Here is a 15,142-nt window from a genome sequence, read left to right on the forward strand (position 1 = left end):
CGCCAGGTTTAAATCCAGATTCCTCCTCCATACCAGTTGGTAGCGGTAACGTTGTCTAGCTGCCGCCATAAAATACAGTGAAGAAGAAGACAGCGGAAACAGGGCATCTGGTGGGCGGAGTTTTGTTGGAGGCAAAAAATCTTGTATGGGGGGGCAGTCGTTGTTTGCAGTTAAAACCTGGATCGGAATATAAAGTTATTTGATTTTAACAGTGAAAGGGATTAAAATAACAAGGAGAGGTAAACGCATAAGCACACCGAAAACTAGTGAATGTTGGCATCTTTAGCAAAGTGATAGCCAGATATTTGCTTTCTGCCTGCAGCAAGCAGCTAGCATCGCTAGAAAATAACGTTGCACCTTTTGTCTTTTTGTAAACCTTACTGTTAGGTCCCAACTAGCAGCTTTGATACAGTCAAAGTTTCTGCACTCGGCCTTTTTTTTTCTAGCTTCTATGCAGACGATAATGTATTTTAAGCATTTTTACATCCTTTTGTTTAGAGGTGGCTAACCAGTAAAGTCCATTGTAGTTAGCTCCAGGTAGCTAACTTGGTGTTTTTGAGCTCTCTGTCGCATTCATCTGTCATGTTGACAACCTGTCTGCTAATGTAAATACCACAGTGCTGCCAGGATTTTAGCTCACGCAGTGTTAGTGAGACCGACTGTCAAGTTCATCAGCAGTTACACCTGTAGTTGGCTGTGATTTATTGGGTCCTCTCGAAGAATACCCTTATCCTGCTTTGTTAAAAAAAAAAAAAAAAAAAAAACTACCCTAGCTCCAAGTCTTCACACTAAGATATGTACAGTTAAGTTATGCAGTACATTTGGTTTGTTACTGAATACAGCACACATGCTCTGTCATAACTACTTTGGGTCAATGGCCTTTTTGTTCTGAGCAGCAAACATGGAGTCAGGTGAAGACCAAAACACAGGCACTACCAGTGGAAATCCTCAGACCAGTGGGAACTCCCGTGCACCCCAGATAGCCCACATGTCTCTGTACGAGAGACAGGCTGTGCAGGTGAGAGTTTATGTGCATAAACTAATGCACAGATGGGATGAGAAGACCAGTATTTGCTATCTTGAGTTCCTAATGCTTTAGAAATATTAAAGACTTTTGGATTAGTCTTAAAGTGTCTATGAGTGTGTGTGTGTGTTTGTTTTATTCAGGCTCTCCAAGCACTGCAGAGACAGCCAAATGCAGCTCAGTACTTCCAGCAGCTCATGCTCCAGCAGCAGATCAATAGTGCTCAACTTCAAAACTTGGCTGCTGTGCAACAGGTAACCACAATTAAAAACTACTGTCAGTGAAATGATATAGTAAGCATACCTGATCTTTTTTTTTTGTTTGTTTCTCTGTTTAAACCAGGCTACACTTGCAGCTAGTCGCCAGTCCAATACCCCAAGTAACAGTATTACCCAGGCGCCCACCACTGTAAGGCTTATGTCAGTTGTTTTTGAATTATGAAGTACACAGTTTGTGAAAATAGTAGGTAGGTTTGATAAAAAAAAAAATGTATCATATATTTTAACAGGTCAACCTAAGCACCACATCTGCAGGAGGGACAATGACCAACGCCCGTCCCCATGGCCCTGCCACCTCTGCAACGACTACAGCTCTCAACCAGTCTGTGTTGCTGGGTGGAAATTCAGCAGGTCAGGGACAGATGTATCTTAGGGTGAGTTAAAATTTATCATATACACTAATAATCAATTAAATCAGACATTGCTCTTGGGTGTGTCGCTGATTCTTATGATGATAATGACTCAATTTGGTATTATGAAGATCTCATGCAAATTCAGTTATAAATTAATTTTTGACACCAGAAATGTGGGTAGATTTTGAAGTATTCAATGTAGTTATGGAGTCAGTCAGTGTTTACACTGTTGCCCATCTGCTCTGACCCTCATGTAGGTCAACCGACCTCTCAGGGCTCCTCAACTCATTTTTATGCCGGGTGGCACAGCAACAGCTACTGTAGCAACAGTTGCCCAAACACAGCCACAGCAACAACAGCAACAGCAACAGCATGAGGTTGCTCCTAATACTGCCAGTGCCCAGTCTGACAATGATCAGGTTTGGATACCATTAGCTTCCTGTGATTTAGTGATGATTGCTAAGGGTAGAATATTTGACTCCGTCTATCACTAATCATAATCTACTCCTCCTCTGTCTGCCAGGTGCAGAACCTGGCCCTACATTGTGCTTCCCGAGCAGTTGCTGTCAAATCTGAGCTTCCAGAGAGGAAAGATGCTGCCAGCTTTCCTCTTGGCCAACAACAGCAGCAGCAGCAGACTTTTCCTCAGACACCTCAGCAGCAGCAAGTGCAGCCACAACAGCAGCAACAAATGACCAAACCCAATTTTACTCAGCAGTCCGCAGCCAACACTATGACTGTAAAGACTGGAAATCAGGCTGCCATGCCTGTTACTCCTCCTGCTTCTGTAGCTCCTTCCTCCACCTCCTCTCCAGCACACCCCCTCACCCAACTCCTCCTTTCCCCCTCCGCTGCCCCTGTGATCCTGGTGCCCACCTCAAATGTTCCCACCTCCACCCAGGGCTACACCATCAGCTCAGTGACCCCAAAAGCCAATGTCAACACACAAACTCTGGTGGTGCAGCCACTACAACAGGCCAGCACTACTGCAGACAAAGGTCCTGTGCCTATCCAGCCCAAGACAGCTCAGGGACACCGTTTACCTATGCAGCTGCCCCCTCGACACCCACCTCCTATTCTCCCAGCTCCGCCTAGCAACAACCAGACCAACACTGGAGGACACAACCCTCCCCATATCCCTGTCCAGCTTGTGGGAGCCAGACAGAGCTTAGCAGGAACCACACAAGCTGTGGCCCTGGCACAGGCACGAAATAGCACGACCCAGGAAAGTACAGCTGGTGGCAGTGTTAACACGATCTCCAACAACAGCGTTATGGTAAGGTCATTGAGAAGATTCACCTAGGTGTAAGGATAAGTTTCTTGCTCCAAGAAATTGCAATATTTCTGTGGGTTTTTCTTTCATACCCCATTAGACAAAGCCTACTACTGGCTCTCTAAAGAGAAAGTCTGACTGTGATGCACCTAGTGAGATGGCAACAGAATCTTCTGACTCAGCACCCATGAAAGATTCTGCTCCTCCCTTATCCCCAGCCCCTACAAAGGATTCTGGTAAATGGTCAATTTGTTGTCTCTAAATGAACAATAAAAATATTGCTTTTATTTTGAATATCTAAAATGTAAGCCCTGAAATCAGGTTGAAAGTTCATTTATTTTCCCTTTTTTTTTTTCATGTCAATTGTCAAAAGCTCCCCCTGTAGCAGTGGCCTTCTCATCTCCTCCCACCTTGTCCTTGCCAATGCCGTTGTCAAGAGTCGGACTTGGGGACAAAGACAGAGCACCTGTTCCACAGGCAGTGGTGAAACCTCAAGTCCTCACCCATTTCATAGATGGCTTTGTCATCCGAGAGGGAGCTGAACCTTTCCCTGTAAGCGCACCCTGCCAAACACACACATTTCTCATTAAATTAAAGGCTTAATTTGAATGACACTGACTGCTCACTTTAATATTTGAAAAAGTTTCTGTAAGTGTTTGTTTGATGTGATAGGTTACTGGACTCCTCAAAGACATAGATTTTGCTCTGGTTGGCCATTCAGAGAATGGACCCCCAAGTAAGTGTTTATTTTTCAATGATCAAGTATAATACCATGGTGCCATGTGTATGATCAGTAGTTGCTAAAAGTGTATGGTAGATCATTTTCTGTTTTGTCTCCAGTGTTGAAGTGTGAGTACTGTGGAAGCCTTGCTCCAGCCAGCCAATTCAGAGGATCAAAGAGGTTCTGTTCAAATACTTGTGCTAAAAGGTAGGATTTCCATTAGCATCCTAAAGCTCTCCTTTTCAGTAAACTTAAAACTGTGGTATGTAACTTTTTAATATATTTTTTTAAAATATGCTCCAAAAAATAGTTTGTGAAAAGCTGCTGTCAAAGCTTGGGAGCAGTGCAGTGAGATTTCCTTGTAGTTTTTAATAAGCCTAACCCTTTTAACCAGTCAGAGAAGGTCACTGCCAGAGGGTGATAGTTAATACGTGAACACGCTTGAAATATGCTGCTCCTCTCTTGTATGGAGGCCTCAAGCCTGTATTAGCTGCTATGGCTAACTCCCACACTGGCAAACTTACAATACCATGGTGAGGGTGTAGATGAAGGGCTGGGTGGAATGTAACAAAACAGGGAGCAGGAGAGGTGGAAGGAATGGAGTAGTTTGCTTTCGAATCTCATGCGAGCACTATGTTGATATCCAATATTGTAACTTTAACGTCTTTAATTTTTTTTTTTTTTTTTTTTTGTCTTTTGTAAAATAAACTAAAACTCTGAGGTTCCCCATTTAGGTAATGAAGTGCCAAGTGTTTGCAAGTTTTAATTCCAGCCATTGACTATACCCTGTGATGCTGCTGATTTAGTGCCTTCTGCACATTAGTCAGTGTTTTATTAGAGTAGAAATCTAAATGTCCTCCATAGCACTGACTGTGCTCCTGGATCCACAGATATAATGTAAGCTGCAGCCAACACTACAAGTCAAGCAGAGGAAGAAATGCTGCAAACCTGGCATCACCTCCAGCACCCTCTGAAAACAATGTAAGGCGTAAGGGCCCCTCTCGCAGGAGCAGTTCTAACAGTGCCTCGAATAAAATGTCGACTAGGCACCTACCTGTCAAGGTTAGTTAAGTAGTTAGGGTAAGACTGGCAATATTATATATCTTATATAATAATAATATATAATATTATATATCTTTTTCTTGTAGTTATTCAGAAGTAGTCATCTCTTTACAATTAAAGCCACTTGTAGTTGATTAGGCACATCAGTGAGCCCTAGCATTGCACTGGATGACATGCTGCCACATTACAATTACACAGCCAGTGTAAATACACCGTTTTAGTGCTGTAAATGCTCACTAGTTCACCAAACATGTTTGATGAAATAGTCCCAAATAAATGGGACTACTTAATCCACCTATTCAAGAAAACAATTTATCTTTGAAATCTTCTATGTAGTCGGTCTTTATAAAGTTTAAATCTTTGATGAAATCAGTTGGTTTGAATTGACCTGAGTGCCATAGGCACTAGGGAAATCAGTATTTGGAGTTTCCAAATGTGGTACTTTCAATTCCTAATACTTCTGGCCTTTGGAAGTAAGGCTGAGTTTATTGGAAGTAAGAAAACTACAGTGACACCAGTCTTTTATATCATGCCAATTTGTTTACTATTATCAACAAATGCTGCAAAATCTCTGTTCTGTTTGTATCTCTGCTCTTTGGGATATAGTGTCACTCTGAGTCCAGTCGCTCAGAGGATGTATCCAGTGATGTGGAGGAAGAGGAAGAGGATGATTCTCCTTCACTTTCTCCAAGCTCCTCAAACTCCTGCTCCAGGGCTGACCACAGTGCTCCTCAGTCTGACAGCTCAGCTCCTGGTAGCCTTCCACTAGAGGGGGCTAATTTCCTCTCAGCGACTCCTGCTCAGTGGAGTGTGGAAGAAGTCTGTAGGTTTATCTCTTCGCTGCAAGGTTAGTAGTCAGAAACCAGATAGGTGTTAATTTCAGATTTGTAATTGCAAGCCATGTTCTCTAGTCAATGCATTCTATACATATCAATACACATTCTATACAAATTACATCATCTTTCTGTTGTGTTCAGGTTGCGAGGAGCTGGCTGCTCAGTTTCTGTCACAGGAAATAGACGGACAGGCGCTGCTGCTTCTGCGAGAGGACCATCTCATTTCTACAATGAATATCAAACTGGGTCCTGCGCTAAAGATCTGTGCCTCCATTAACAGTCTACGTGAGTGATGCAGTCAGTTCCTCATATGGAAGCCAGAATCATTTTCTCTTCTATCATTTCTCACTGGAATCAATACCTGGACCTGATCCTCTTTTAGTGAGAAGTTATGAATTAAATCTGAGATCTTCAAGGATGGTAAGGATTTTTGTTTTTTTTTAACAACACAACAGTGCTTCATTGATCATGTGGAGACATGAAGATGGACTTTGAATGTGCAGAACGTGTAATATGTATACTGTCATGTGTGAGCGTTGAGCATGGACAGTCTGAAGTATCCATGTCAGTAGTGTTCATCAGGTTTTTTTCTGTCATGATTAGTAGAGACCCTGTGTATTCATGCTTCTGTGGAACTGTGGAAATCTGCCAGCCTGCAATAATCGGTGCTATAGGTCTTTTAGCTAGGCCAGTTCACCAGTTGGGTAAAAATAGGAACGTTGCCCTCTTGCTGTATTTCACATGGTGCTTTAACTTTAGTGATATACTTTAGAGTCTCCATTTAAAGGTTTCTGTCTTTTAGTAGTTACTTATTTTTCTTTATTCTTTTTAACTTAGATATTCAATCCAGGCTCCAATCACATCAAGCAAAGAGCACTCAGAAAGCCTGGTATTCTAGTTAATTCATTTTACCAGTTATTAAAAGTTTAGTTTTGTCTTTTGTACAACAATCAAAAATATTTTTTAATGGATACATAATAGTTTTAGTAGCTTTAATCAACTTAACTACCTGAAAATAGGTATTCCTCATGGTTCGCTCTCTCAAGGGCTGAGTGGAAGTGCTATGTGTACATGTATGCAGTACTACTAATAAACAGTACCTATTACTGGAACTGTTGGTGTATGCATTTATTACCTCATGACATCCACTTGATAAAAGAAAAAGTAATCCTCAGCAATGCGATGATTATTTATTCATATGTAAACAGTTCAGCTCATTTCATAGATTTCCACATGACCTGAGCTTATTGACATTTAGTGTAATTATAGCATAATTACATTGATATAGCCTACATTAATATAACTGGGCCTAACATTGAATCATACTAAATGTGATAATAGCATATATTATGTCCTATACACTAGCTTCATGTTGTAAACCATCATATATAGCAGCTGTACATTTGTCAAGTTTACATATCATCATGTCTGCCATTACATAATTTGCTAGTTGTCTTTCTCCAACTGAACTTGAGACATTTAGACATATGTGAATGAGGCATAAAGACATAAATGAACAATACCAATGCCCAACGTGCTCGTAAAGAAGAGATTTGGAACACTTTTAATGTACCTGAAAGATTTGTGCTGTAAATCTCAGCACTGGGATTTTAGAAAATAGTGCTATGTATTTTGCTGGCACATGCTGTGGTCAGAAAATAGTGTAGTTATTAGTTTCACCATATCCTGCCTCCTGCAGGTACTGTTCAACATTAACAGTCCCAGATGCTTTAAGGACTTTGTCCGAGGCACCCTTCTCCCCTGAGAGCAGTTTTCGGCTCAATTCAGCCAAGGACGGTCGATCTTGGTCTTTCCACTGGCAGCAGCCTTTAATAATGGAGTACCTGAGAGGAAGAGAGAGAAAATAGTCAGGACTTTAGAGCACCCTTTTGAAAGAGGGGAAATCTAATCTATGAATTGCCTCAGGTACGGTGTTAGTTATCTGGAGCATGAAGAGGACACTCACAGTGTGTTTGAGCAGTTGGAGGGTTTTTTCAGATTTTTCCCTCGTTGATGGAATTGCAGAAGCTCATTAACTGAGATTTCTGAAAACGGAGCTTCACCTGAATGGAAAATTCAATGCAGTTGGTAAACCTGTTCACAATAATGTAAGATGTTCAATGAAAAGTAACTAAATGGGCAGGTCTGTTAAATACATACAGTGCTTCATAACATGAATGCAAAAATTATATTAACTCCAATATTGTTATAATTAGGACTGTTTATTTGAAACATTGTCTATAAATTCCTAATACAAGCAATTATACTGCCTTCAAGTAATAGATGAAAATTTCTGATAGAGTATCCATTATTGTTACCAAAGGTTAAAATTCAACTTACCCAGTGTCGCCATTTCATACAATAAGATGCCAAATGACCAGCTAGAGTAGGAAACACAGAAGCAAATAATAGTTTGAGCCTTTCTTCAGTAAAGGTTTTACATTTTGAAGTCACAGCACATTCATCACATATCTATAAAGCTATAGTAACATTTCTGTTTTTATGCTGCAGCGTCATCAGTGTTGGAGGGTGTAAACTACATAAAACGACACAGGTAACACAAGGAGGTACTGCAGAAAAGGATTCCTAAAAATAACTCACATGTCACTGCTCTGAGTGACAGGCCTCTTGGCTAACACCTCTGGTGCCTGCCATTTCTTCATGCTGGAGTCATCCGTCTGAGTGGCTCCCTGGTTCTTCCTTGTGTAGACCCCATGCAGACCCCAAAGCTTGGCTGTGAACTCCTTACTGATGAGTACGCTGCGGGCACGGATGTTTCCGTGGATAAGATCTTTGCCGTGAAGGAACTCCTGAAATGGCAACAAGACAAGAACATCAGGATTAAGTACACAACCCTGTTGTGCCTTTGCTTTTGAGTGAAATGTCTCTACCAGTATAGGACAGGTTGGCAGGAATGTTTCTACAGACATTTATGATTCCCATAGAATGACTGGACCATCATTAGACCATCATTAGATTAAAGTTTCAAAACTAGTAAGAGTCCTATCAGGCATCAGATTTGGGATTGTCTGAAATAGGATTAGGAATCAGTTATGTCACTGATTTGATGGTCAAACGTGGCCTTGAAGTGATAATACTGACCAGTGCTGAGGCCACCTGCTTGGCCATAGTAAATATTCGTCTCTCAGTCATCTCACATGGAGGGTCCACATGGTCCTGCAGAAACAGACATAAAGAGAAGTTATATTTTTTAGGCCTGTTAATTTAAATTATGTGATTTGGTCTTTGACTCAAACTACGTACCTGCCTACATCTCCAGAGGAAGCCGAGCAGGTCTCTGTTCTCCAGTTCCTCTACGACTGTCACAAGAGGAGCTCGCAGGGAGACAACACCGAGGAGCTCTGGTAGGAAGGGATGGGGCCCAAGCTGTGCCAGGAAGGATGCAAAGCCCAAGAAGTTGTGTCTTTCTGTGGCATCAGCAGAGTCTGCGGAGGGTGAGAATGACAAGGAGATGTTAGTGAAAAAGAAACACTGTAAGTGGAAAGAGCAGTAAATGAGACATTTCCGACCTTTTCAAATTAACCACAAAAAAAAAAAAAAAAACTACCATTAAATTAAGTGCAAGTTTAACTCTAACCGTTTAGCACACGCAGCACCACATTCCTGTTTTCCATACGGGCCCTGTAGAGGGACACAGCGAAGTCGCCGCGAAGTGAGAAGGTAGCAGGCAGGGGGGTGACCAGGTTGAACGACTCGGGCAGCCTCTTGCGGGGCAACTCCCTGGGCTGAACAATGGGTGTGAAACTGGGCTGCCGTGAGGGGCTGGGCTGGAAAGAGGTGTTGCTCACAGACAAGGGGAGGTTTTTAGACGTGTATGTGTTCGGGGAGTTGAAGGTGGAGTAGGAGCTGGGCATGTCCAGAGCGATGCTTTCATGCTCCAAGACATTGATACCTGGTGGAGCTATGCACAGAGATAAGAGACACAAATTGATTAACATGAGAAAAGGCAGAACTATAACTATTTGTATATTAATAATGGGTAAATGGTCTTATGTTTACAATTTGTTATACATAATTTATTAAATGTGTGTATATATATACATATATATATATATATATACATATATATGTATATATATATCTCATAAACCCTTACCAGGGTTTAAAATAATCTGTTATTCAGGCCCCACATTTGATAAAAATAAATGTTATAAAATATATGGGTCAGTAACAGGTTAAAGCCTCATAGAAACTGGATGATTACCTTTACAACATTATGGTCATTTACCTACATGATATAGAATAGCATGTAAAAGGCAACCATATGAATATAACGCAAAAATGCTGTAGTGTAAATTGTATAAAAAAAGTGAAATGGGATCACTACTTTTGTAACGTACTGTACCTACAATTCAATAAAACTGTAAAAACAGCAAAATTGCTGAGGAAATGAGCAGACAAATATTTTGCAAACAGTTTGAAGTATACAGTATTTAAACTTTAAACTTGTATGATATGCTTTTATTTATTTTAATCCAGGCTATCTTACCATCGATACCATGCAGTGCCCTCCTGGTCGTTTTTGAACCGCGTTGACGAACGCGATCAACTTTCTTTGGACAAAAGCGCAGCAGAAAAATGTAGACCAGCGTGACCAGGAAGCTGGCCAGCAGTAAGACAGGCAGAACGATGACCTCCTTCTCATACACGCTGATCTCTGCAAACAGGAACAGATACATGGGAACATCAGTGTTTACAATCACTCAGCAAATCTATGGTACAGTGATCTGACATCATATCTATTTGTCTGTACAGTATTTGCTTTTGTTTGTTCAATTCATGGGCTCTAATGGCCAGAACAGCTTTAGGTTCCTTTCTCAAATGATAAAACTCACCACAGACTGTATCTCCCTTTTTGCAACGAAAGTCTGCTTCTGATAACGAAGACATCCTGTTTGAAAGATAAAAAAAAAAAAAAATTAGATTCAAGAAATATTGGGGATATTTTATTCATTCCTCTTACACGGTTCATAGTCACAAAATAGTTTTAGTTTGACTCTAGTATTTCAATATGCTTGTATTTGTTATGTAATGCTTCAGGATATTTACCAAAAAAAAAGCATTTGTGATAAACTCAGTGGTAGAGGTGCACCCCAATTTATCTCTTGTGCTGAATCTATGATTAGTAACATGACTCTAGCAGCGAGCACGTAACCGAGACCAGGAACGTCAGATATTGTGTCACTGTCCCGGAGATATTCCAAATGTTTTCTTCCTGGTAGGCAGGATTAAAAATCTCACAGCAAAATCTTTTTTTTAGTTATTCATTTTGTTTTGTAGCACACAACCTTGATCCTTTTGGACACGCAGCATAGCACAAACCATGTTATTGTATATGAAGTCATTTAACTATGATATAAACACTTCAGTCTAAACCTGAGTACACAAAAACGTGCTATTTCTGATTGAGGCATCTTTCTGCTGGTTGTCTGAGTGTAAATACAGTGTATAGGAACAGATTAGATGCCGCAGCTAAATTCGCCATCAATATGATCATTCCTTTACGTCAGGTCGAAGCTCTCTAAACCTGTTCACCTGCATTTTTTGACAGATTATTTTTAGTCTTGTACTACAGGCCTAAAGGGCAAATATAAATTTAAAAAAAAGGAAAAAAAAAACAACACCAGGTCATATCTTCAGACCAATGGAAAAATAACTTTACCCAAAGCTTAAACCCAGAATGAGATCCGTGAAGGTTTTATTAAATCAACCTCATGCTTTACCATCAGCTCATTCTACCTCACATCTACCTTTACAGTGTCTTACCTCTAAGAAGCAAAAAAATATAGAAAATCCATACCTCAGTTCATTCAGTGGTCTTATATCCCAAGGAAAATGCTAGATCCTGTTACTGCAGGCTCATGTTTTATTCCTTCACACAGTCGAGCCTTTTTCAAACATCCTCCCAGTTACATGTAGACTCCGGGTTCAGGAGCACTGTTCAGATCTTCCTGTTGTCCTGTTTTTCTCTGGTGATTTGTCAGGCTCGTGGGATTGGTGCTGCCTTGTATTTGTCTATGTTCCACCCTCCTCACCTGTACCCTATGCCACTTCTCTGTTTATCCTGTCCTCCTTCCTACTTTCTGCCTCTCTCCTTCTCAGTTCGAGGTGTAATGCACTGCAGTGATATCAGGTGTGTGGTAACCCAGACTCTCGCTCTGCCTTTTAGAGTTTGCTCTACCACATTCTGTTTTTGATGTTTCCTTTTTAAGCCGACAAATGTCAGCTACTTCCTGTCTTTCTCCTTTTTGTTTATGGAAACTGGTCCTGCCACTCCTTGTAATTTTTAAGTCCTGGACCTTTTGTTAAGTATGTTTGGCTCTTGTTGTCTTGGAACTGGTATAACAGGCTTTGCTGTCGCTGGAGTATTTGTGTCCATATAGAAAACTGAAACATGCTTACATAGTAATGCATCATAAAAACATAAAAATAGAGGGCTTTAAAATTAGATAATCCATTTCTGAAATATCACAGGTAGTAACTTAACATGAAAAATACAAACATATCTAAACACACTTAGCATACTTTGTGCATCACAAACTACCGCAACATTTGTGATGCATTAAAGTTTCATAAAACTTTCCATTACTGGTATGTGCTGTTAACCTAAGTAAGTGTTAGCTTTTTGCTAGTTGTAAGCCTGCTAATGTTATCTACAAAAAAGGTGACAGACAGAGATATATAGATTTTAGGTGGGTCCCAGAAATTATAACAAGAGAACCTTAAATTCCCATCAACTCAAAAAAAAAAAAAAAAAAAAAAAGTTGCAAAGTGTTTAATCCAGCTAACCACCTCCTACTGTATTTGTTGTATCTGTTTAGTATTGAAGGCTGGTGTTTCTCTAACATCACACTAGGAGACAGAAGGGTTACATCCTGGACAAACAGAAAACCACATGCACGCTAGCAGTTTAGTTTCCGCCATGTATTTGAACTGCAGGAGGAAAGGTATACAGAAAGGTTTCTCTTTGCCTGTCTGCTAAACTCAGAATATTCTTGCTGTGAGGTAACCATTTTTTTTAAATGAAAAATATAATTATTACACAGGGGTTGAAGTAATAATGAGTATGATGTATATCTGCTTTTAAGTAATAACTGATACCTCTTAACATTTGGTATTGGACGTTCATAAATTATATTTTAGAAAGTACTGCTTATTTGATATCGAGCTAAAATATATCAGTATTACATAAACTACAGTACATGTGTAATTCATAAAGTTTTAATCAAATTCATTTGTATACCTTCTTTTGGCAGGCACATAATTAACAGTAAGTCATGTTATTCTCACTATTTGTTTGTTAGTGAAGTCAAATTACACAGCATCAAAATCTATGTTTAATTACTAGAGAAAAATCAAAGACTTGCTTGAAGACATCTTTCACCTCACAGCTTAGGATGTGCTTTTTCAGGCTGAGGTCCGAGCCACTTCTCTCCTGAAACACAGAGAGAATGGGCAAAACCAGGAAAACACAACCCAGTTAGTTGTGTAGCTAAATGTATAGAATTTGCAACCTGTCTAAATACATCAGTAGATTAAGACTATGTCAAGTGTCAATTTTAACCTTAATTTTGTCACATTTAATTTTTTTAATGTTTGTGTTTATGATTGATGCTCAGTGAAGTAGTTTGTTCACCAATGCAGTGGGCCATGAGCTCAAATCTGTCAGATCCAAAAAACACCTCTGCTTTGCTATTTACATGGCAAACCAGCAGAGGGAAGCCAAACGCCTGGAAAGAGGCAACAGGAAAGATTTAGTTCAGTTGTAAGGTTCAATCTCTCTTGCCAGAATCCAAAAGGAGAACTGAAGGACAACTGACCCCATAGTCAAGTGCGTCCTGTGTTGCACTTTTCAGCTTGTCTTTCATCTTAGGTGAGGTGTACAGCTCCAACAGTTCTTTAATCTCACTCTCAGACAGTCCTGCTTTCACTGCTGCCTGCAAACAAAGAGAAAATAATTAATACAAATAAAAAGTGTGAAACAACTAAACAGTGCTTCTTCTGAGCTGGTACCTCAGACAGGGATCCAGGTTCAGTGATGTCTTTGTCCTCACTCCAGATCCTTCTCCATAGCTCCCGGGACACCTGCTCTACCTTCGTGTCTCGACCCTCCCTCTCTTGCACTGCTGTTAAAAATCTCATTGCAGGCAAGGAGCCTGGGATTAAAACAAAACAGTAAACCAGAAATTTCTGTGTAATGAGGTTTGCCAAATAGAAGTTAATATTACCACAACAGGCTGGATTACCTGTCCCCAAAGGGGTAAAGAAATTCTTTAATGCTGCTCACTGCAGCTCCTGCCAGAATATCTCACTTTAAGGCCATGCTTTTTTTTTTTTTTTTTTTGTACCTTTTTTGAACATGGCCTCAAAAGGGTCAGACGGAGGCTGCAAAGGGACATCAAAATAACCTGCCAAGCGGCGCAGATCCTTGTCCATGTACAGAAACTTATTCTGAACCATAGCAGGCGGCTTGTTATCTGTCGTGACACATAAATAGCAGATGATTTAAAACATGAACACACAACATTGTCTGCAACACTTTCCGGGTGTCAGGTGTTTACTTACCTGATCCTTGCATGACGCCGCCCAAAAGCGCAGGGCGCAGTTTGAGATCTATGTTCCACAAGTTTCTGTAGCGACACATGACCTGGAACCACAAATATATCGGTAAACCTTAATTTTTAGCGCAGTCTGCGGTCGTGGTATTTTAACAAGGCACAAACCTCAAAGCCAAGCCAAGAGTATGGAGAAACCACATCGTAGAACAACTCGACCACCTTCTTGGAGGTCATCTTGGAGTCTGCGGGGTCGGGGGCTCTCTGTTTTGTTTTGTTACAGTCTGAAGTAATCATTTGAAGGAACGTGAACGACGTAGAAAAGTCTCCTTTGCCTACAACCAGTGTCACTGTGTCAGAGTTCAGACGACCTGCTGCAGGTCTGGTCGATGTAATCCTGCAATACAATCAGTCAGACACAGTGACGGGTTTTATCAGAAATCGCTTTTGTTGGTTTTAACAGTGTAGGCTGTCTGTGATCGGTAACTTAGCTGGATCTGCAAGTCATGCGGATAAGTAACAAACAATGTGTATTTGAACAAACCGAAACTACTGTCCGCTGCTTTTTCTTCTTCTTCTTGGAATTTATTGACGGTTCCTGAAAACACCGTATGTGTGCATTATCGCCATCTACTGGATTATGAGGCGCACTACATTAGGAGAATACAGTGATTTCAACCGTGTGACGTAAGAAGTACTTTCAGTGGAATTATATTTCCATGTTATAATTACTTATTACTTATAACACGTATTAGTGTTCTAAGTACAGCACTAATGAAAGGAGTGACTTTTTTTTGGACAATTGCACATCTGTGCAGGCTGATTTTGTCATTGACTGAGTTCCAGACTGACCTGGTGTTCATGTCACCATTGTTCAGCTCCCTCCTGACCCCCATCCCCACATGCTGGATCTTTGCTGTATTCATCCCCTGGAGTTTCATGATTCCCATTGTCATCCTCTTCTGTCATTTCCTTGGGAGCCAGTGTGGACAGTATTTCTGTAACAGTGGGGTTAGGAC

At 40.5% G+C, this 15,142-nt stretch overlaps 3 protein-coding genes across 4 annotated transcripts; 1 reads left to right on the top strand and 2 right to left on the bottom strand.

Annotated features, from left to right (window-relative positions):
* The first annotated feature begins 114 nt into the window (after positions 1–114).
* Positions 115–6,720, top strand: phc1 (polyhomeotic homolog 1). Its single transcript, XM_026317459.2, has 14 exons — positions 115–239; positions 897–1,018; positions 1,168–1,278; positions 1,367–1,432; positions 1,533–1,676; positions 1,913–2,074; positions 2,179–2,931; positions 3,029–3,164; positions 3,302–3,480; positions 3,601–3,664; positions 3,769–3,856; positions 4,540–4,711; positions 5,318–5,558; positions 5,689–6,720. The coding sequence occupies exons 2-14, from the start codon at positions 902–904 to the stop codon at positions 5,838–5,840; spliced, it is 2,385 nt and encodes a 794-aa protein (XP_026173244.1). The 5' UTR covers positions 115–239; positions 897–901; the 3' UTR covers positions 5,841–6,720.
* Positions 6,721–7,198: 478 nt separating this feature from the next.
* styk1b (serine/threonine/tyrosine kinase 1b) lies at positions 7,199–12,210 on the bottom strand. Its single transcript, XM_026317521.1, has 10 exons — positions 11,369–12,210; positions 10,404–10,459; positions 10,058–10,225; positions 9,146–9,469; positions 8,812–8,993; positions 8,650–8,724; positions 8,149–8,357; positions 7,888–7,928; positions 7,514–7,610; positions 7,199–7,391 (listed from the first exon to the last, which is right to left on the bottom strand). Exons 2-10 carry the CDS (start codon positions 10,456–10,458, stop codon positions 7,199–7,201), a joined length of 1,344 nt encoding a protein of 447 aa, XP_026173306.1. The 5' UTR covers position 10,459; positions 11,369–12,210.
* A 267-nt stretch (positions 12,211–12,477) lies between these two features.
* On the bottom strand, positions 12,478–15,108 carry LOC113136594 (glutathione S-transferase kappa 1-like). 2 transcript variants are annotated; one of them, XM_026317540.2, is made up of 8 exons: positions 14,976–15,108; positions 14,292–14,520; positions 14,134–14,215; positions 13,917–14,045; positions 13,582–13,724; positions 13,389–13,505; positions 13,205–13,298; positions 12,478–13,003 (listed from the first exon to the last, which is right to left on the bottom strand). In XM_026317540.2, exons 1-8 carry the CDS (start codon positions 15,077–15,079, stop codon positions 12,954–12,956), a joined length of 948 nt encoding a protein of 315 aa, XP_026173325.1. In that variant the 5' UTR covers positions 15,080–15,108; the 3' UTR covers positions 12,478–12,953. The 2 variants fall into 2 exon arrangements, with proteins under 2 accessions (XP_026173325.1, XP_026173326.1); XM_026317541.2 differs by lacking the exon at positions 14,976–15,108 and adding an exon at positions 14,668–14,766.
* Positions 15,109–15,142: the final 34 nt, after the last annotated feature.

The sequence above is a fragment of the Mastacembelus armatus genome, chromosome 16, assembly GCF_900324485.2.
Source record: "Mastacembelus armatus chromosome 16, fMasArm1.2, whole genome shotgun sequence".
Taxonomy (NCBI): Eukaryota; Metazoa; Chordata; class Actinopteri; order Synbranchiformes; family Mastacembelidae; genus Mastacembelus; species Mastacembelus armatus.

Bases quoted from the DNA above. Each gene is read 5' to 3' on its own strand.
- phc1 (XM_026317459.2), top strand. From the start codon at position 902: ATGGAGTCAGGTGAAGACCAAAACACAGGCACTACCAGTGGAAATCCT. The intron at 1,279-1,366 runs GTAACCACAATT...TGTTTAAACCAG, and splicing joins ACTTGGCTGCTGTGCAACAG to GCTACACTTGCAGCTAGTCG. The intron at 1,677-1,912 runs GTGAGTTAAAAT...ACCCTCATGTAG, and splicing joins AGGGACAGATGTATCTTAGG to GTCAACCGACCTCTCAGGGC.
- styk1b (XM_026317521.1), bottom strand. From the start codon at position 10,458: ATGTCTTCGTTATCAGAAGCAGACTTTCGTTGCAAAAAGGGAGATACA. The intron at 9,470-10,057 runs GTAAGATAGCCT...CTCTGTGCATAG, and splicing joins GGCACTGCATGGTATCGATG to CTCCACCAGGTATCAATGTC. The intron at 7,392-7,513 runs GTGAGTGTCCTC...TCTTCCTCTCAG, and splicing joins TCCAACTGCTCAAACACACT to GTACTCCATTATTAAAGGCT.
- LOC113136594 (XM_026317540.2), bottom strand. From the start codon at position 15,079: ATGACAATGGGAATCATGAAACTCCAGGGGATGAATACAGCAAAGATC. The intron at 14,046-14,133 runs GTAAGTAAACAC...GTGTCACGACAG, and splicing joins CGGCGTCATGCAAGGATCAG to ATAACAAGCCGCCTGCTATG. The intron at 13,506-13,581 runs GTACCAGCTCAG...CTTTGTTTGCAG, and splicing joins AACCTGGATCCCTGTCTGAG to GCAGCAGTGAAAGCAGGACT.